This window comes from Guyanagaster necrorhizus, assembly GCF_019112545.1.
Source record: "Guyanagaster necrorhizus MCA 3950 unplaced genomic scaffold BT62scaffold_15, whole genome shotgun sequence".
Lineage (NCBI taxonomy): Eukaryota > Fungi > Basidiomycota > Agaricomycetes > Agaricales > Physalacriaceae > Guyanagaster > Guyanagaster necrorhizus.
In genome coordinates this window covers 949,745-970,293 of record NW_025064894.1, presented here as the reverse complement: position 1 = coordinate 970,293, position 20,549 = coordinate 949,745, and the positions used below count along the sequence as shown (strand labels likewise).

General features: G+C 46.0%; 7 protein-coding genes across 7 annotated transcripts; 4 read left to right on the top strand and 3 right to left on the bottom strand.

Moving 5' to 3' along the window:
* The first annotated feature begins 7,152 nt into the window (after window positions 1–7,152).
* BT62DRAFT_933240 (uncharacterized protein) lies at window positions 7,153–8,904 on the top strand. Its single transcript, XM_043186516.1, has 9 exons — window positions 7,153–7,302; window positions 7,360–7,402; window positions 7,454–7,658; window positions 7,708–7,810; window positions 7,864–8,023; window positions 8,082–8,199; window positions 8,251–8,325; window positions 8,397–8,655; window positions 8,706–8,904. The coding sequence occupies exons 1-9, from the start codon at window positions 7,242–7,244 to the stop codon at window positions 8,798–8,800; spliced, it is 1,119 nt and encodes a 372-aa protein (XP_043038905.1). The 5' UTR covers window positions 7,153–7,241; the 3' UTR covers window positions 8,801–8,904.
* A 771-nt stretch (window positions 8,905–9,675) lies between these two features.
* BT62DRAFT_1007141 (uncharacterized protein) lies at window positions 9,676–11,161 on the bottom strand (the record flags this gene model as incomplete). The annotated part of the gene is made up of 7 exons (XM_043177314.1): window positions 9,676–9,731; window positions 10,022–10,108; window positions 10,173–10,404; window positions 10,451–10,514; window positions 10,568–10,729; window positions 10,780–10,859; window positions 10,928–11,161. The coding sequence occupies 7 exons, from the start codon at window positions 11,159–11,161 to the stop codon at window positions 9,676–9,678; spliced, it is 915 nt and encodes a 304-aa protein (XP_043038904.1).
* Window positions 11,162–12,153: 992 nt separating this feature from the next.
* BT62DRAFT_969920 (allantoin permease) lies at window positions 12,154–14,448 on the top strand (the record flags this gene model as incomplete). The annotated part of the gene is made up of 11 exons (XM_043188960.1): window positions 12,154–12,331; window positions 12,380–12,499; window positions 12,565–12,674; window positions 12,730–13,014; window positions 13,063–13,190; window positions 13,253–13,279; window positions 13,327–13,495; window positions 13,552–13,668; window positions 13,722–13,790; window positions 13,868–13,986; window positions 14,058–14,448. The coding sequence occupies exons 1-11, from the start codon at window positions 12,175–12,177 to the stop codon at window positions 14,446–14,448; spliced, it is 1,692 nt and encodes a 563-aa protein (XP_043038903.1). The 5' UTR covers window positions 12,154–12,174.
* A 1,221-nt stretch (window positions 14,449–15,669) lies between these two features.
* BT62DRAFT_193022 (uncharacterized protein) lies at window positions 15,670–16,965 on the bottom strand. Its single transcript, XM_043180001.1, has 7 exons — window positions 16,828–16,965; window positions 16,596–16,770; window positions 16,447–16,542; window positions 16,324–16,396; window positions 16,040–16,271; window positions 15,887–15,979; window positions 15,670–15,831 (listed from the first exon to the last, which is right to left on the bottom strand). Exons 2-7 carry the CDS (start codon window positions 16,628–16,630, stop codon window positions 15,806–15,808), a joined length of 555 nt encoding a protein of 184 aa, XP_043038902.1. The 5' UTR covers window positions 16,631–16,770; window positions 16,828–16,965; the 3' UTR covers window positions 15,670–15,805.
* Window positions 16,664–17,729, top strand: BT62DRAFT_1007137 (uncharacterized protein; the record flags this gene model as incomplete). Its single annotated transcript, XM_043177313.1, has 3 exons — window positions 16,664–16,788; window positions 17,144–17,294; window positions 17,349–17,729. The coding sequence occupies 3 exons, from the start codon at window positions 16,664–16,666 to the stop codon at window positions 17,727–17,729; spliced, it is 657 nt and encodes a 218-aa protein (XP_043038901.1).
* Window positions 17,730–17,781: 52 nt separating this feature from the next.
* Window positions 17,782–18,261, bottom strand: BT62DRAFT_1007136 (uncharacterized protein; the record flags this gene model as incomplete). Its single annotated transcript, XM_043177312.1, has 1 exon — window positions 17,782–18,261. One exon carries the CDS (start codon window positions 18,259–18,261, stop codon window positions 17,782–17,784), a length of 480 nt encoding a protein of 159 aa, XP_043038900.1.
* Window positions 18,262–18,322: 61 nt separating this feature from the next.
* On the top strand, window positions 18,323–20,307 carry BT62DRAFT_1007135 (uncharacterized protein; the record flags this gene model as incomplete). The annotated part of the gene is made up of 3 exons (XM_043177311.1): window positions 18,323–18,383; window positions 18,846–19,838; window positions 20,138–20,307. The coding sequence occupies 3 exons, from the start codon at window positions 18,323–18,325 to the stop codon at window positions 20,305–20,307; spliced, it is 1,224 nt and encodes a 407-aa protein (XP_043038899.1).
* Between the last annotated feature and the right edge of the window lie 242 nt (window positions 20,308–20,549).

Genomic DNA, 20,549 nt, shown 5'->3' with positions numbered 1-20,549 from the left:
ATGCTTTTATCAACAAGCACAAACTCTCTACTAGGACAATGACTGCTTCTATATCAGTCTACAACACAGATGGAACCAAGAACCAGGCTGACTTGATAACCAAATTCATTAAGCTATGCCTAACTATTGACAATCATTCAGAATGAACTGATCTGGCTGTCACTGACCTAGAAACCAAAAAAAGTGTTCTTAGGCCATGACTGGCTCATTTAGCATAATTCTCTGGTCAACTGGAAGACCAGACAGATCATGTTTGCATAATGTTGATGTCAGAAGATTCCCTTTGAGCTACCTGATGAAGACTCTGAAGACAGATGAGACAAAGAAATGGAGGATGGCAAAACCATTCTCACTGTCAACATACAACAAGCATTACATATCCAGACAATGCACCATGCCAACAACTTGGTGGCTAAAGCCAATACCAAGAAGGAAAAAACATTTGAAGAAATAATTCCAGAATGAGTCCAAGATTATTAGAACCTATTCAACAAAGAGAGTTTTGATGAACTACCAGAATCAAAGCTCTGAGACCACACTATCAAACTTATTTCCAATGCAAATGCAAACCTCAATTGCAAAATATATTCTCTCAGCAATAACAAACAACAGGAACTAGACAAGTTTCTCAATGAAAACCTGTCCAGCAGGAGAATATGACCCTCTAAATCTCCAATGGCCTCTCCATTCTTCTTTGTAAAAAAGAAGGATGGAAAACTCTGATCAGTCCAAGACTATCAGAAATTAAATGAGATAATGATTAAAAACTGTTATCCTCTTCTGCTCATCTTGGAACTTATGAATAAGCTCTGCAGGGCCCAATACTATACCAAATTGGATGTTAGGTGGGGCTATAATAATGTATGGATCAAGGAGGACAATGAATGAAAGGCAGCATTCCAGATGAATCAAGGGCTCTTTAAATCCACAATAATATTCTTTAGACTCACAAACTCATCAGCAACCTTCCAATGGATGATGAATGATATTTTTAAGGATCTCATTGCCACTGGAAAGGTCATGATCTATTTGGACAACATCCTCATCATATTCAAGGATCATGAGGAGCACTGATGACTTGTCTGACAAGTACTTGCACTTATGAAAAAACACAAACTTTTTCTCAAAGCAGAGAAATGCAAGTTTGAAGTCCTGGAAACAGAGTATCTGGATGTGATCATCAGTGAAGGAAGTATTTGAATGAACCCAGTTAAGGTGGCTGAAGTGACCAAGTGGCCTGTTCCAAATAAAAAGAAGAAACTATAGTCCTTCTTGGAATTCACCAACTTTTATTGGTGATTTATTTGAGATTATAGCAAGATCATATGCCCAATGACCCAACTAACCAGCAATGCACCATGAAACTGGAGACCCTCTCAGCAGGCCACTTTCAATGACCTCAAATGACAACTTGCCAAAGATGTTGTTCTTGCTATTTCAACACAAGAAGAAAGATTCAGGGTGGAAGCCAACTCAAGTGAAGGAGCAATCAGAGCCATACTTTCTCAGGAGCAGAAGGGGAAGTGGCAACCAGTGGCTTTCCCTTTAAAGATGCTAATAGTCATAGAATGGAACTATGAGATTTATGATAAAGAGCTCCTTGCCATCATGCTCACACTTGCAGAATAGAGGCACTACTTGATAGGGGTGATCCAGACCTTTGAAATTCAGACTGATCATTAAAATCTTTGATACTTCCAACTTCCTCAGAAGCTCAACCAATGACAAGCATGATGGATAACAGAGCTATCCAAGTACATCTACATCTTACATCATAAGGCCAGAGCAGCAAACAAGAAGGTGGACCTACTCAGCTGACAGGCAGACTATAATCAGGGGAAAGACAATAATGATAACATTGTATTGCTAAAACCTGAACACTTTTGGGTGATGATAATGCTGATAGAGAAAGAAATCCATAAGCAGATTAAGAGTGTGACACAGAACAATGCTAAATGGAACCAGCATGTGGCTCCATCACTAAATCACAAATAAGGAATGATAAAGGAGGATGGACTAATTTGCTATAATGGGTGAATCTATATTCCATAAGACCAAGCACTTCAGAGTGAGATTATCACCATGTGCTATGACCATGCAATGGCCAGATACTCAAACATTGCAAAGACCAAAGAATTGGTCTTGCAAGAATACTGGTGGCCCAAACTCAGCTATGACATAGAATGTGAAACTTGCTAATATAGAAAGGCATCAACTCAACTATAAGCAGCACCACTATACCCAAATGAGGTTCTACAAGCACTATGGACCCACATTTTCATTGATATGATCACTGAACTATCTGAATGTAATAGCTATAATATGATCCTGGTCATTATTGATTGCTTTTTGAAGGCAGTCATTCCAGTTGTATGCTCTACCAAATTGACATCAGAAGGCTGGATCAAAATTTTATATGATGAAGTCTATGCCAAATATAGTATGCCACAGATCATCATCTCCAACTGAGGATCACAGTTCATCTCCAAATTCCTCAACAACTTTTACTGCTTATTAAACATCTGCCATAACATCTCCATAGCATATCACCCCCAAACTGATGGACAAACCAAGCACATCAACCAAGAAGTTGAGAAACATCTACATTTATTTATCAACTACCAACAAGATGATTGGGCCAAATGGCTTGCCCTCACAGCATTTCAACACAACAACCATGTTCACTCTATGATAGGGAAAACCCTATTCTTCATCAACTATGGTTGGCATCCAAATGTCTCCCACACTGAATGCATCTATACAACCACTCCTGCATCCTCTGATTTCATACACACCATATCCAAGATTCACAAGAAAACTCATGTTGTCCTTGAGAAGGTGATATCCTCAATGAAAAAACAATATGATAAATATTGTTTCCCTACACATATGTATAATATCATCAACAAGGTCTGGCTAGATATGACCAACTTTCATCTTCTGCAACTGAAACAGAAGCTTGCCAATAAACACACTGGCCCCTTCCCAATCATAGCCAAAATCAGTGCTTTTGCATACAAACTCTGACTTTCTTCTGCCTGGAAAATCCATGATGTCTTTAATGAAACTCTTCTGACACTATATATAATGCCAACATTCTCCAATCAAGAACAACCTCCACCCCCAGCATCAGATCTAATCAATGACAAAAAACACTATGAAATTGATCAAGTGTTAAATCATTGACTTTGAAAGGTTCAAGCATGTGATGGCAGTAGCACAACAACAATTGACTATCTAGTTAGTTGAAAGGGCTACAGTCTGAAATCTAACTAGTGGGTCAATAAAAAATAGATAAATGCTGCAGACACTATACATGACTATGAATTATCCCTAGATTAAGCTATTGGGATGATGGTCTTAAGGAGGGGGTAATGTTATGATTTTTCTATTTTCTCCTCAACTTAACCCCTATTTATGCTTAGTCAGAGTGCTAAAGACAGCACTTAAGACTGTGAGACAGGTTTAGTCATTATAACCAGACTGAGTCTATCATTGTCTTCTGATGCAATGATGCCCCTCAACAATAGACAATAATACTTTTGTAGGTAGTAATAATGCTCAAGGACAAAGAGCACAAAGGCTTGAACCAACACAATTAGTAATGTTATATTTATCTCAATGGACAAGTAGTATATAAGTAGGATAGCTCTCACTGTATAACTCCAGCTTCAAGCTAAAGTTTATACTTCACTCTATCTCAAGCTAACTGCAAGGCTTTGGAACATATCACCACATAGACACATACAGTGAACTCAGGCATGACTGTACAAACAGGATACAGCACCTGTTTATCACATGTTTTAGGTCACATGTCACTTAAGCTTAATAACCAACAGATGATATTTATTGTTTCATGCATGAATCACATGCTCTTTAGTTTCAGCTCACAGATATTCATAATAAGTAGAACTATATTTATCACACTCAGAAACATATATTAAGTAGTATAGCTCTTGCTGTAATAGACTCAGCTTTGAGCTAAAGTTTATTCTATACTATTCTCTCTCAAGCAACTTGCAATGCCTTGAATCTCACACCAAGTCAGACATAGAAGTGGACTCTGGCATAATTATACAAACATGATACTTGAATCTAACACTCATCATTTCTAATAAGATATTCTCCTTCTCATTGCAGTTATCATTATGGTCACTCATTTCAGTGTCTGAGTCTGAGTCAATTGTAACACATAGTCTTATAAGGCTGGCAGGCAGATATGGGCTCAGAGAAGTGTTTTTATCTTTTGAGCTGTAGTTGATCAACAGCTGGTAAAGATGAGCAAATATTGATGCACAAGAGTTGCATAGATTACAGAGGAAATGCATCTACACAATTATATCAGAGAAGTAGATGGCTGTAGATGAAATATAATATATCAGAATAGCATTGTCATTAGAATCATAATGTTCAATGACTTTATTAGTAGAAAATACTCCACATGCATGCTTCACTGATTACTCTGGTAATAAGAGTCACATCAACCTCTGATTCATAAGTCTGAATATTGTCATATATGAAAGAAGCTATTCTGAACAGAAACTCATTCTATTAAAGCCCTATGTATGCTCTCCAGTTGATGAGAATATCAAAAACTTTGCAAATGCTATTGTTGATGTATGAGGCCAGCTAAAATATAGCTTCCTGTATGAGAGCTTGAAACTTGCTGAATCTAGCCTTCAGTTCATGCTAAGAACAGCATACAAGGCTGACCAGATAATTGTCAGTGCCTAATTGTCTTTGGAATACACTGAGAGTGGCTCTATTGTTTGTTAAACATATTTATAGCACATTGATCAACATGCCTCTCTTTTTCTCAGTCTGTTTGCACTATAGCATGTCATGACTGAGGTGAGTTATATGTATTTCTTATATCTCTTATGTCACCCATGTATCATAGTTTCTTTACATATAGATATGATACAATACTGTCTGTTTGCACCACAGTATGTCATGACTGAGTTTCTTTATATATAGATTTAGATTCTAACAATAATTTGGTAAGCTGATGCTGGGAGGTGAGCCTGAGCTCCTTTGATGCACTCTCTGGAATAGTTTGAGACTATTGCAAAGAGTTAACATAAGGAGTGACATTGTTAGTTGCATGCAGAAGTATATCACTCTTTGTTTGTGTGAGAACTCATATTACCATAGCAATGAGATAGAATAGTCTGTAGAGCTCCCTGCTGCCTATGGTAAATGTGACTATATGCTGGTCCATTTGATGAGCTTGTCAAGAGATATATTGTTCTTTATTGCTTCTTTGAAGAGAGTGATAATAGCTGGATTGCTGATCACAGTATAAAATAAATCTAAAAAGCTGTCAGATATAGAGGCTCTAGAAGTATTAGAGTTCATTGAGAAAGTATCAGATGATATAGCATTGAATGAATTGAAGAGTTGGAGAGCAACTATATATGAGATTGAAATTGTGGTGTCACAAGTTGGAGCTTAGAGATACAATACTTGTCTTGTGTATATTCTTTTATAGCTCTGCAGATCTTGGTTAGAGTGTTTCCTGGACAATAAAAATACTGTTTTAGATAGCTTAGTGATAGGATGAGAAAGCTGAAGGTGTATAATTAGCTTTAGATTGCTGAAGTGAATGGAGATGAAGTCTTATTATAATTCATGGGTTTGTGCCAAACTCAGAACTAAGAATGAGTGCTGCTCTTCCTGAAGCACTTCCATCAGGACACCTTGGCTTTTTTCAGTTAGCAGCAGGAGAACCAGCTCACCTCCTTGCTGTATTATATGCAAGAGGCTCTATCTTGTCTCTAAGCACTAGGACAGATCTGTCACAACCTAGCCTCATTGGATGCAGGTCTGAGCAATGATCTGTACACTTCAGATAGCAAACATATCTGTGTTCTCTTCAATCTCTATTACATGTGTGTCTGCATCTGTAGCAAGACCAAATACATCCACATTTGTTCTCTCTGTGGCAAGCCAGCACTCTCCAGCATCTATAAGCCATCTTCCACTTGACTTCCTTACTGCAGCCTTACCACCCATACTCATCTATGATATGATTGCTTCCAGCATCATAGTCCAACTGCTGTCACATTCACTTGCTACACTCAATGCACATCTATTCTCTATGGAATACAAGACTAGTATGATAAGCCATCTGCTCATGCCTCACTCTTAGCTGATCTCAGATGAAGCCAGTTTCTTTTCAGCATGAAAACAGACATTCTAAAATGTTGTGACTTTCAATTACCTTTATATACTGCAAAAATGAGATTAAAAAAACATGATGAAAAACTTGCTATTTTTGGCACTCTTTTTATATGCCAAAAACAAACTCTTTTCAGCAAATGAAAAGTGGTTTCCTTTGTTCTGGCAGTGTTTTCAATTCAATTTTCCCTGCTGTTTTCTTTTACAGAAAAGAATATGGAAATGATCTCATTTATCAACTTATTTTACTGAACTCATTTTTTACTATTGCAAAATTGAATGAAATGTCACAATATTTTCAGGTCCTACTTTTATTGGTTCCAGCAGTGTCTTTTGTTATTTCTCTGCTTCTTAGCGCTCATTGATCAAAATAACTGTGTTGATGCCGGACCACCCGGTCAACCAGGGAAACTCCATATGGACCTCTTGGGTTCTTTCCTCATTTAAAGAGCCTTCTTTGTGCTTTCTTCACTCACATTTTCAAGCCTCCTCAAAGCCCTTCCCATTGTGAGGAAATTATCAAGTTCAAAAGAAGGGCGCCGAAAATTCGAGCCGTGTGTCATCGGCCCGAGAGAAAACCGATCAGTGTAGAAATAAAGTAGATGCAAGGGCACTCACCATTCATCATTTATGTCACCGGGCAATGGAAGAAGCTTATATAAGTGGGCGGCCCGAAATCAAAGACAGCCACACTTACAATATTTTTGGACCTCGTCTGCGTCATTTCACTCTTCGAACTGGGGGATTTGCGATTAACCTCCTTGGTCCAAGCCCAACTGGTAGCAGCGCTATACCAGCGAAGTCTTACAAACAGCATGGGAAACCTAACAGATTTACACTGATGGAAACGTTTCAACGCTGTCAAGGATCTGACTCACTGGATGCTGGCGCGGCGATCAATTTTAACTTATCGATGGTTGCAGTCGGCTGAATACATCAAGAATCTCAGGAAGGGCTGATGCTGGGGTAAATCTCTCTGCCAGTGCGTTCGGTTGTTCTCGGGCTATCTGCATTTAAAACCCATCGTTCTCTCAGCCTGCAACTCAAACCCTCGAGCAGTGATGCCACTCTCCGTCCCAGACGCGGTCTTTATTGCGGTGGTGATCGAGGTGCTGCTATATGGTGCGTACGCTACCCTCGATCACGAAAGGAATATCTCACGGAACCCAAATTTCTCAGGGATGTACACATGCCTCTTTGCAGGATCATCGTACCTCTTAATGTGAGCCCCTTGCTCGTATGCTCGATGGGGGCTGATTGGATTAATGTTTAGATTCAAACGGAAGAAATCCAAGGTCATCGTGTCCATGATAATCTTGAACGTCATCATGTGGTCTGTTTCGACTGCTCACGCCGCTGTGAGCTTCGACGAGAAGTTCCGGGGGTTCCTCCGGGAGAACGGGGCTGCGGACCCTCTGGTCTTCGAAAATAATGCGGCCCCAAGGGTATTAGCACAGCTATCATTGGAATGCATAAACGTACGTGCCGCCTCCCTAGATCGATTTTCAAAGTATGATATTATCACAGTTCCTGTTTGGAGACGGAATCATTTTATGGAGAGCGTGGGTGCTCTGGAAGTGCGACAGACGGGTGCTTTATATGTCCGTGATCCTGCTTCTAGTCACACTCGGTAAAGGATCCATCGTCTACGGTTTCTGAAGCTGATTTTATTGCCATAAAAAGGGATTGGCTGTGGCATGGGCTATGCGTTGTCGCACCCCCCGGAGCCATTTGTGCACAATGCATCCCGAAACCCGACCGCTGTTATCTGGGGAGCCGGTGCTATGATTTCAACGCTGATAACAAATATCTGCGCCACGTCCCTCATTGCTTACCGTACCTGGTGAGTAGCATAGTCTCTAACCGTTCTATTCCTATATGAATCCGTTTTTTTTTTCAAGGACCCACCATCGTTTAATCCGCTCACTCACAGGCGAATCGCTCGCAGCCCAGTTTTGCAAGCAGAATGGCATCCTGGCGTTCCTGATCGAGTCAGGGATGTTGTATTGTTGCACGTGGGTGCGTATATATATTCTCTCTTCTCGCGATGTTCCAACTTATCTGTTGTAGTTCGCCGCCATCTTCACTTTTATATTTTCGAGCAGTGGGATATACATCATGTTGGGCATGCTTGCTCAGCTTACAGTGAGGGCTATCCGTTTTTTTTCCCTTTATACCCGCATTTCTCAAAAACCTCTCGTCAAACGTTATATTAGGCCATCTATCCCACTCTCATTATCACACTCGTCTGCGTGAGGGCGACACTTGACGTCACCATAGAGACGTTTGAGAAAACTCATCAATTCGCCGCTGCCGCTGGTCCGAGGCGTTCTCTATCCAGTCCAATGCATACGACGTCGCTGCGGGTTGAAATGGAGACCAGGACGTATATGTCCGGCGAGGATATTCGATATTTTGCCCTGAATACTTCCACATTGAAGGACGATAAGGACCATCAGTCTGCTGTATTACCAGGTGAGTCTAGTACAAACAGGCTGTGAAGAAATTCTATTCATCCTTCCCAGATAGTGCTGCCGGAATCAGAACATCTGGGACGAGCTCAACAGCATCATCGGTGAACGTTAGTCCGAGAGAATCATACTCTGGATCCAGCGCGTAGGTATGATTTAGACAGAAGTAGAAGAGCCTCCTGTTCATGATACTATGTATATAACACGGATCCAAGGTAATACCTGTTCAAAGTAAAATAAAAAAACTTCCGCATCTTCATCTGCATACAGAAATTAGTCTTTGAGCTTGTAATGCATTTACAGTGTAAGCGGTCCGCCTGCGATTCCGAAAGCCAGCATCAGAACGATAGAGTAATTCGAAACGCAGCGAAAGACTGACACGAAAACACGACATTGACTCGCTTATTCGTAAACTGGCTCTGCATGAAAAGCTTGGCTGACTCAGCGTCGTCTTTCATCCACATCGAATTCAGGTCGATTGCGATATCCTTCAGGCAAGGATTATCCCCTTGAGACAGTGTCTTCCATATGCTGTAATTGTTGCAGAAGTTGATCAACGGGATGTGGAATGTGTCCTGTTTCATCGCCTGATGTTCCCTGTCCAGTTGAGGAGATGTTGTTCAAGGGAAGGAGTGATCCCCACGCCGTAGTTTCCACAGATATACAGTGAGGGATAATAACCCCGAGGTGGGAAGGTGATGAAATGGATTAAGCAGGCACAACACGCCATAAATACACATAATAGATAAGAAATAGCCATAAAACATACTTTCAGAAAACCGCGGCGTGTGTGAGACCACCAGACACCGAAGTGAACGGAGCTGCCCGAGGGATGGTGGCTACATCAGGCAACAACGTTGAGTGTGTGAACGTGATTCACTGAAAAAAAAGAGGACGGGTTCTGCAAAAAAATAACTTATGGTAGAGACGCATGTCATATTGTAGAGATAGTTTCGACCAGAGACGATTACATTAAATGCAAAAGCGATCTCACGGCAACGGACCTCCAGACATATACTTAGAACTAAAAGAGCGGCAGGGTCCCCCTTTCTTTCAACTCGTCACAGTCAACGGTCTTTCCTGTACGTATGCATTAGTATAGACCAAGACATGGAAGGAGGGAAGACGTACTTGGGTATAAACTCCTTCGCCTCCCAGCACATGTCGATGCTTGTTAAGTACATGACGTGCCGATTCTAAGCATCAAGGGAGGGATGCGAGAACAAGGTCATTTTTGTCTGTTGGAAGAGTTCTCGCTCGCTCGCTTGGCAAAATAAAAGAACTGCTCTCCGACGCAAGCCATCGAATGGTCACATTATATTTCATACTATAGGGAATTTCGAATAAATCAATACAACACCGTAGCGTACCTGCGAACTTGTAACTCGCATATTCTTTGCGTCTATCGCCGCTGCTCCCTTTATAGGCACCTGGTACCATTTTCCGAGCCTTCATAACTGAGCACAGTGGTCGTGACCGGACCGGCGCAACTTCTTTAACCCTAACCCTAGCCGACTCTACCGAGCATCAAGGAAGGCCGTTGGGTGCCGACCACTGCTTCGTCCATTGGGCCTCTCTCGTTTACTACGCCACCTTCACTGCTGCCTTCCTCGCTTTCCAACAGGCCGCCTTGGCTGCCGTCTCTGGTACTGTGACGCGAAACCGGATGGCTTTCAAGTATCAGTTCCCGAAACGAATAATATGTTGGTCTGTGTCCAATCTTGAGCCCGGAGCGATGCTCGACGGGGAGATTCTTCAGTATGAAAACATGTAGCCATAAATTTCGCGAGAAGACGTACTTGCAGAAACGCATTCGCCTCCGATTCCAGTACTGGAATCTTCCCGACTACGGGTTTGATGATTCTACAGCTTTCTCGGGGTACCAATTCTAATCAGGAAGGGTATTCAGCAAAGACATGGTTGTTTTGTCTGTTAGTGGGTTCTTGCAGGCTGTCTCTCGAGTCTCGCATTTGCCCATCGTGTCGCCGGTGGGCAGCCGTTGAGACGGGCCTGTAATCAACTTGTTAGCTGTAAGAAACGTCCGTACGGATCCGTAGCGCACCTTGGAATTTGCAGTTCTCGTATCCAAATCCGTGTCGCCTATCATGGCTGCTCCCACCGTACGCACCCGAAACGCCCTTGCAACAACAAATCTCGGTATTGACCTGCAGTGGTAGCAGCTTTATGCGTCGTCATGATATGTGCCGTCTGGGTGTTCAGTATCGAGCAGACAGGACGGGTCAGTGAGTCGTGACGGTGACGGTTTAACTTCCCACTTCATTGACCCTAACCCTAGAGAGCGGCATCTGCGGCCCGCCGATTGCCAACAATGCATCTGATTTAGGCAATCCAGTTGCCATTTCTGGATAGAAAAAAGTGGCAGTGGTCGCGACCAACGTTGCTCCAATCTTTTTCCCACATTGACCAATATCAGTGTGATGGTCGTTCTTTCTTGGTATCACTGTGATTGCTGCAGGATCCGTCGCTTTCTGTCTAGCGTCCCCGTACATGCGTACCGTCAGCGCCTCAGAAAATAACCTTTTACGGCCGTATTTTGACGATCTTCATACGGGTACCTTAAATTTCAGTGGATTCCAGATTTCTTTTGGTATAAGGTGGGTTAACTCGATGAACTATTACATTTTGATAACAAGACTTACCTCTATAAACTCACCCTCACCCAGTACGAGCACATACAGTACAGTATATGTGCCAACCCCGGTACGGCGGACATCCCTATTTCTGTCATCTTATAGGTGTACCCTTATAAATGGCCGTTCGTCATATAGATTATATGACTTGGTTTTCTTCTGTTTCCTTTCTCTAACGCTACAATGCGTCTCCATGATGGCACAGCCACACATGTCTGTTTGAACCCCCGAATCCCACGCTTGCAAAGGGTCTACGATGACGATCACCCGCCGCCTTCATTGTATTCAGTCGCGAATTTGTTTACTTGATCCTTTTATATCGACAAAAAATCTTGTGGTTCGTCGAGTTTCTTTACATTCTTATATTCTCTGGTCCTGAGGAGATAACATCGAGTAAAAATACCGCACTGGACCCGACTCGACCTCACGATGAGTGAGGGGCAGCCTGGAATTACCGTATAGGGACACTGTAGTCGCGCCAGATCGCGACATCTTTTCTCCAGCTCTTCTCTGTAAATTCTTCCCGGAATCTAGACACTGCGGCGGAAGTGATCGCCATACCGACAGATCCTGGGTGCTCTCAGGGGATCGGCACCGTCGACCCACACACGAAGGTTCTTAGCTCTCTACCTATCCTTTCTCTGCTACCATATCTTTACCTAGCAGACTCGCCCAAAGATACCAGGGCCGCCGAACAAGAGACGGGCCGGACATTCTATTGAACCTCGTGATATCCAATCCCTTATCATCTTCATGATGCCGCGGGACCCTAACTCGAGTGCCTATACACGCAGTGCACTTAACGTGCCTGTTAACCCTCCTCTTTAAGTTTATCTCTCATTATACCCCTACCCCCCCCCACCACCACCACCATGGCCGACGAGAAAGACGCCGACGTCCACATCCAAACCGTCGCCGCCCGCCCCTCCCTCCAGCACGCATTCCACAGCTGGTCGTCTCTCAACCGCTACATCAAGACCGATGCAGGGAGGAACACCCCAGGGAACGGACACATATGGGAGAATGACGGTTGGTCTGCTCTTCTCTTTCGTACCGTAGGCTTATCAAGCGCAAGAGACCTCCTGCCCTCCCCCGAGGAGCACCAGACCTGGGGGACAGGCTCCTTTTTCGCTTTCTGGTTCGCAGAGCCGATGAACGCGGGTACTTGGGCCGTGGCATCTTCGATGATTACCCTCGGTACGTGCGCGTTTCCCTCCCCTCCTCCCCAACTTGGAAGGGTTGGCGCTGATTTCCCCCCATAGGCATGACATGGTGGCACGCCGTCCTCGTGGTATTCTCAGCGAACATGCTATCGTCGCTTGTACTCATCCTGAATGGATACGCGTCGAGCGGGTGGTACATAGGGTTTCCTGTACGTTCTTCTCCTCTGTTCCGATTTCATGCTTTACTTCCCCCCTTATCATCAGGTACTCGTACGGACGTCATTTGGGATCTCGGGAAGCTTTTTTGCTATCGTCGTCCGCAGCATGCTAGGGATCGTGTGGTTTGGTATACAGTGCACCTTTGGCGGCTACTTTGTTTCAATATGTCTACGGTGTATATGGCCGTCGTGGTACACCATAGAGAATCACATCCCGGAGAGCATAGGAATTACCTCAAGGGACCTGGCTGGTTTTTCTATTTTTTGGGTTGTAAATGTGGGGTTTTTATTTATACCTCCTTACAAGACAAGGTGGCTTTTCATTGCCAAGGTGAGTGTGGACTTGATTTTTTAAGGGTCCCGCTGGACTGGTTTTCAGAGTTTCTTGTTACCACCCACAGGACTGGGTATACTGATCTGGGCGCTCAAGAAGAACCATGGGTTTACGGGTATGAGCTTCGGCGCTGCGCAGTCGACCGGACCGACTCTGGCATGGGCAATCATCGCGTACGAACCCTCGTATTCTCTCCCCCTTCCTCTATACATTACATCCTGACACTTCATCTCAGCCAATTCAACAGCGTGATGGGGACCAAGTAGGTTCTCCGCAGTCTGTCACAACCAACTTCTAACCGGCCCTCAGCTCCGCGCTCCTCGTAACCATACCAGACATAACACGCTATGCGCGCCATCGCAGCGCGCAGACCCAAGGCCAGCTCTTCTCCCTTCCCCTCGGACAGACCTTGTGGGCAACATGCGGGATCATGGTGACGGCGGCGGTGCACCACCAGTGGGGTACCGCATATTGGAACGTGAGTTTCACACACGGTCGATCGATCGATCCTTGACTGAAAGCTGGTTGGGGAAGCCGTACGATCTCCTAAACGCGATGCTTGACTACGACACGTCTTCGTCTGCCAGAGCAGGATGCTTCTTCGCATCCGCTGCGTTCATCTTCTCGACAATCGGGACCTCTATCGCTGATGTATGCGCCTCATACATTAGTTCTGTTCGAGCACCACACGCTGATCATCCTAGAATACCATCCCTTTCGGATCCGACATTACGGCTTTGTTGCCAAGACATCTCACCATCGTCCGGGGACAGGTGCGTCCAATTGCGATTTTTTCGATCCGTTATATTTTTTTTGAACCCGCCTGGGTTTTTGTTTTTTTTTTTTTCAGCTCCTTTGCGCGGTGATGGGCTTCGCCGTATTCCCCTGGCGGATCCTCTCGGGCGCGCCGGGCTTCCTGACGTTCCTCAACGGGTACTCGATATTCATGGGACCTGTCGTTGGTATTATGTGCGTAAACCCGCCTGTTTTATTTTTATTCTTATTTTTTTTTTACTTTGAGCCCCCTCACTAACGAACAGGATCGTCGACTACTTTTTGGTGCGTAGGGGAAACCTCCAGCCGGCGAGTCTGTACACTGGCGCGCGGGACGGCGCGTACTACTATACCCGAGGGGTCAACTGGCGAGCAATCATCGCGTTCGTTGCGGGGATGGGCGTGCCCTTCCCGGGGTTCGTGCAGAGTTTTGGGGGCGTAGTGATAGGCGAGGTGGCTGCGGAGATATTTGACTTGGGATGGCTTGTGAGTTTCGGGATGGGGGCGGTTATATATTGGGTTCTTTGTAGGGTGTTTCCCGTGGGGAATGTCGATGGGGGTTTGTCCTTTGAGGCGGAGTTGGAGAGGATGAAGATTGAGGAAATGGAGAAACAGATAAAGGAGGAGTTTCCGGACGGTGTACCGTATATTTATTAATACCATGGTAATACGATTCTTCGATTATGGATAGTTTCTGATGAAGAAAGCGAAGAGGGAATAAAAATCCAGATAAGCACGATGTATACTCGCCGTGCACTTTAAGTACATGAATTGTCTCTTCCTAACTCGCTAGGCTCGTGTATCCAACAGACGTCCTTCAAGTTGCAATCGATAGAATAATTGGCTCGTGATCAGTTAACGCTGACCTGGTATTGGCACACTATATCAGGTGGTAATCCTCGCTCGAACGAGCTAGTATAGGTATATAGAACTACCATACGGCGAAACCCGTAAATTGACTCTTCAGTGCAAGTTACGCATCGGAAGCCACTCTACTTTTCACTGCAAACTTGTCCAGATGGGCATGCAAGGATGACAAGACGGAGAGATTCTCCTATTGTTCACCTCTCTCTCTTCCCTAAACATCGCAGCAGCGCCGCTCATACGCACAACTCTGACTATAGCCCAGCGAAGATTCCTCCGCTAAACCCGGCCAAAAGGGGTGCACCGCGAAAGTATTACCAGGCCTATAGGCGATGACGAGGAAGTTGTAGAGCTTCAAATTGACGTACCCATTCCCTAGGGTGTTGACCTCTGCCTCTACAACGAAGCTTGGCGGTGAAGGGTTGGATGGCCATTTCCTTCGGTTTGCCTATACTAACCTTCCACTTTCACTTACCCGGGGGGGCCGAGTGCGCGCTACGTGTAATTTCTCCGGGCTGTAGGCGGGGTGACCTCGTCACTGGCTGCTTTTTGTTCTGCTGCACAAGTTCAGAATCCCTTCGGCCCACAAAGCTTAAGAATTTCCACCGTGTGCAGTTCCATGAAGAAGGTCGGTCGGCCAGGATGTGCCGAATCTGAGATCTACTGATAGTAAATGTAGAACCGTTCCTTCCGATGACAGTCGATCAGGTGTACCACTGGTTCCGTGTGTAGAAGGGACGGCCTTTAATCCAGGTCAGGATTCTCCCGATCCTTGGGAACACCGATAACATATCTCCAAAGTGGGCGAAGTCGCGTCTGCAAGTGTTCCTTGTTAAGCGCGCGAGAATAATCCAATACTCGGACCGGGGATGTTTGACGTGGGAGGGCAAATAGGTAAAAAAAAAAAGGTACATTACAATTGGTTCCGTACAAAAAGGAAAGAAAGCTGTCGTTACATGGGAGAAAGCTAGCAGGAAAGCCAATGAAATAAAAAGCAATGCGCCACGAATGTGTACGATAAGAAGCAGAAAGATGGTGTAGAAAATGCTTGTTGTGTTGTAGAAAATCCGATGAGAAGTTTCTAGAAAAGCAAAAGATGGGGTGGTGTTACATAAATGCTTGTTGATGTGTTGTTTCAATGTAGATCCGTCTACTTCAAGGGAGGAGTCGGGGGCCCTGAATTTGTAGACATGTTGGAGTACGACAACGACCATTGATAATAAGCACGAACCGAAAAGGCCTGAACGGCTAGGCGGTGGGGGAGAAGTAGGGAGCGGCACGGCTGGTGTTGCCATGACGGGCGCCGGTGAGAGGAGAGTGTTCGCTATATTGGGTCATCAGTGAACGCGAAGAAAGAAAAAACAAGCAACGAGTCGGAACGTACGCCTCCATTGCGCCCATGCTGGTATGTTTGGTCGTGGGGGCTCAAGAGGCGGAACGGCAGACGGCGCGGGGACAGAGGTTGGCATGAGCTTTGCGATTGCTTTCTCCTTCCTTTCCGCACGTTTATGGACCGTGCGCCATGCCGGCCGTGCTGGAGGTGGAGGTCCTTCGTCCATTGGAGGCAGCGGCGCCGGTGGGGGAAGGGGAGCGACAAAGCCTTGCGGCTCGGAGGGCTGAAAATCATCAAGGCCTGCATTAAAGGAAGAAAAGAAAGAGTCAACGCACCGGCTGCCACTCTGGCGAGTACTCTCCTCCAGCGCCGTGCTTCGACTTGACGCTCATGAGTTCGGCTATTTCGCTAATGAATCATGAGAGGCGGCGGCCGCGCAGTAGAACTAACAGACGTACTACTGCAGCGCCCGTCGTTCGTCCCTCAGTTTCCCCACCTCTGCCAGCAGAATCCGAACTTCACTGGCAAGCGCCTTGCTAAAGTCATTGATATACCTGAGAAGTAAACATCAGATGATGATCATATTACGAAGGGGGTTCGAATTTACTTGGGTGGATTTCCGTTGAAATTCTTGCTCGACATGGAGTAAAAGAGAACCAATAAGGAGGTGTATCAATGATACACCCACGATGTGGCGATTGTGTACAGCCTCGAGGTAAACGTTCAGAATTACAAGTCGCGTGTAGGAAAATCAAGCACGAGGTAGCCGTTCGCTACGGTTTCTTAGAAAGAAGTAAAGAGTTAGTAAAGGACGGCTAAAGAAAGGCCACCCAACGTACTGCCAGCAAGGGCAGCAGTCGCTGTCACTGCCAGCTTATCCTTTGCTTCTGTGGAAGTAAAGGAACAAGACGTCAAAACCTCACGTGAACGCCACCTAGAATGATTACAAAAGGGTCTGGACTGGGTGTGGCTGTGTAGTTAACTATTCCGCTGCAGCACTCCCAAGTCCTCTCGATTCAGTGCGACAAAGACAGGGCTACACAAATACATACAGACAATTGGCACTGAAATATTTCGGTCAGCATTGAACATTACGAGGAGTGGGAGAAGACTCACACGGGGCCTTGGCTTCAAAGTAGCTTAATCAAGCTACAGAACCATCAAGCCTGCTGACGCGCATCTGCTTGTCGCAAACAAACTCTCCCTTTCCGCACTCGCCCCACCATTTGACGAGGCTAACCGAAGACTAGAATGCAGTCTACAGAGGCTCCCCAAACTCACATCTGCCGAAAATAAATTCCATGGGGTATCCTCTGCCATCCATTGACTTGGCCACAAGTACTCGGCGGGTACCTACCAGCGAACTGGGGCCCTACATAACACCGATCCCCCCCCGAGTCCGCCTCTTCTTATCGCCCAGTTGTCCGAATGTGCTTCAACGCCCTTGGCGACTCTGCAATTGCCCGCTCCAAATTTCTTCCTCACCAATGGTGAGCCCTGCTACTTTTGGGACTTCATGCGCCACCATATGGGCCCCCTTCTTCTCACCGACGTCATGATTATAGTGGGATCAAACGTTCTCAGGAAGCCCGGCGCACTCGAGAAGGATTCTCCAGGGGAATATGGTGAAGCCTATCAGCGCGCAAAGGAGCTGAACATCCATCCTTCTTCCTTCGCAGGGAAAAATGCCAATACAGCCTCAGCCTGTTGCTCTGTGCGCGCTGACGAACAACATTCCTGATGTCATCCCACGTCTTTTCCTGCGGTGAATGTTACTCGCTACTGCCCTGTTCTCACTGGACCCTGCGAAGAATAACGGCAGAGGCTTTAAATAAGCTCGCTCTGCATCTTCTTGCTTTTTGACGCTGGGGATCACGGCGAACAATCGCGTTTGTGGAATGGAACTGGTACACGACAATGTATTTTGAAGAAGATGCCGTATGACCCGCCACTCGGGGGGTCCTACCCTCGGATTCCAGAGATGACGGGTAAACTGTTTTAATATAAAGATCGCCGAAGCTAGTGGTGCGAGATTCGGTGTGGTACGCTATTACGATCTTCACTTCCACGCCTGATACGACATGTAGCGAGCTCGGAGTCACGCCAGACACTGATGACTGACGTCTATAACTTTGGTCACGACTTGGCCGTGTGGCGTATCTTTCTATGGAGGGAAGGGTGACCGAGTACATTTCTCTGGGACGATGAAGAACTGGACGACCCTCCCGAAAGATATAGATATAGCCTTGCTTGGATGATGATCTGCGCGTCATTGAACCCTCCCCTCCCAAAACGCATGATGGGGGTCTCAACGTAGCCGATCAAGCCAGGCCGATGTCCATGAGCAGTTCCTTTGCGAGCGCTGCTTGGAGCATTGCTGATTTCATGAAGTACTGTACGCCCAGAGGAGCTGGGGCTGGTGGTTAAGGATCTTATGAGCTGTGGAATGGTTGTTGCTCGGTTCCATTCTGATAGGTACTAGTCTATAGAACGGGAGTTTCACGGAAGAGGCCGATCAAAACCTATGGTGTTGTGCTGTGATTAGATACGTTGTGAAGCTGAACGTCTCGGCTTTACTGCTCTGTAAGGACTTGTTTCTTCATAATATAGATTACATTATTGGTGAACTGGAGCCATAGTACAGTGAAGCTCTGGATAAGAATCAGTACGCGTCGTGAACGGCCCTGGTTTCGACACATACTCACAATCTTGTGGGGGATTAACGTGATCCTGCGAGAGTAGCTTTGAAGGCAGCATCATGGGACCGGCTCTTCTTCCCCCCCGACGTCATGATTATGTCGGAAGACTATTCTCAGAAGCTATATAGAAAGCGAAACGCTCCTGTTTTCATTTACAGCTCCAGGGCCCAGGAGTGAAGAGGCACAAAACGCGAAATCAGCGCCTCCACCCCAGTCCAAATTGGTTGGCGAAACCCCCTTCCGAAATGAAGGGCTTGATGGGAGTGTGACCGGACCTTTGACGCAAGGACGTCACGACACAGATTGTCCGATAATGATCATGGGATGTCCACCTGCCCGGCACGAGGCATCCGCAAGGCTATGGCTATATGTCTATGCCCCTGCGTCTTTCACGCTCTCATCATCATCCCCCAGCGCCATGTCGTCTGAACTACTACTTCGCGAGCCGTCCGATGCCTGGAAGACGCAGCTTCGAAATCGCATCGCTGACGCGCTCCGGCCGTCATATCACTTTACGCCGTCAGGAGAGATCAAATTCACCGTCCCGTGGTCTACGACGTTTGGGGGGATTGGGGCGCATGTGATCAAGGAATATGTGGAGGTTATGGGGAAGCTGTATAAGCTGCAGAAGTCGACGGAGGAGATGGAGCTGGAGCGTGCGAGGAGACGGGCGGGCGATGAGGAGGACTATGGGGAGCGTGTGGTGTATCCGTCTCCTGCTAGGTTGCGTGCGGAGGTGGAGGACGAGAAGAAGAAGGAGGTACGGGCTTTGAGGAGGGAGGTGCAGGAGGAGGGGGATAGGGAGTTGGCGTCGCTGCTGAGGGCGGAGGAACTTATACGGTGGGAGAAGAGGTTGCAGGTGAAAGAGAGGGAGTTGGAGCGTGCGGCTCAAGAACATGGTGCGAAGGAGAGAGATTATTATGAGAGGTTGAGAATGGTGGATCAGCGGGAGCGGGATTTTCAGGAAAGGGAGAAGGCGGCAGAAGCGAGGGAGATGCTTGAGAGGATCCGGGGGAAGTGGCGACCGCGGGAATCTGAGAGCAAAACTCGAGGCAGGGAGCTTCCGAGCTCGTGGCTTAATCGACGACCGACGGTGCCGCCGTTGATAAATGTGGGTGGCCGGATACAGGAGTGGGAGAATATAAGTGTAAGTAACGTTGCTTGAGCTCGTTTGTTACTGGGTTTGGTGACATCTGGTTTGTTGCAGCCACCTGGACGGTTCTGAGTAAGGGTGCTATGGCTTGTCTGGTACCGTAGCTGTGCATGGTTATTATATGTTTATTTTCATTGCGGCTTTATACATACGGATGTTTGCATTTTCTTGTCATTGTCACGTCCATGAGAAATAATGAGGAAGTTTGCAGCTATAGCCACGGCGCAGTGCGTGTCTTTAGCTACTGGACACGCATATGCATGATATGGGCATCGTTTGAGATATTTTCGGCTTCAGGGTGGCTGCGGATCGAAGAGGTGATAATCATTACACGTAAACGCGAGGCGAAGAATATTATGCGAACCTTCCCGGAGGAGCAAAGATCTCTTCCAATTCGAATACTGCGTTCGCCGTTCATACTTCATCGCGTCCCCCACGAAAATCTGGAGAAAAAGGTCAAAAGCTAGACGGAACGAATATAAAGTATACTTTCCGGTGCCTGGGTATCAAAGCGTCCGGATGGACGTGTGAACAGTCCGGGTGATTATGTGGGCTCTTTACGGCCGTGTCTGCATGGAAAGAAATGCCTAGCTGGGGTCGAGATCCTTGAAATGCGAGCAAATCAATTGAACGAGTTTCATGATAAGAATCGTGGGACTTTGTACCCGCGAAAACTAACTTTTTTTAAAACAAAGAATACCACACCGAT

What these genes read in the sequence shown, in the direction of transcription:
- BT62DRAFT_933240 (XM_043186516.1), top strand. Translation starts at nt 7,242, where the DNA reads ATGCCACTCTCCGTCCCAGACGCGGTCTTTATTGCGGTGGTGATCGAG. An exon ending in TATCATTGGAATGCATAAAC is followed by an intron (nt 7,659 to 7,707) that starts GTACGTGCCGCC and finishes ATATTATCACAG; the next exon opens with TTCCTGTTTGGAGACGGAAT. An exon ending in CTCATTGCTTACCGTACCTG is followed by an intron (nt 8,024 to 8,081) that starts GTGAGTAGCATA and finishes TTTTTTTTCAAG; the next exon opens with GACCCACCATCGTTTAATCC.
- BT62DRAFT_193022 (XM_043180001.1), bottom strand. Translation starts at nt 16,630, where the DNA reads ATGTCGAGCAAGAATTTCAACGGAAATCCACCCAA. An exon ending in TTCAACGGAAATCCACCCAA is followed by an intron (nt 16,543 to 16,595) that starts GTAAATTCGAAC and finishes TTTACTTCTCAG; the next exon opens with GTATATCAATGACTTTAGCA. An exon ending in GAACGACGGGCGCTGCAGTA is followed by an intron (nt 16,397 to 16,446) that starts GTACGTCTGTTA and finishes ATGATTCATTAG; the next exon opens with CGAAATAGCCGAACTCATGA.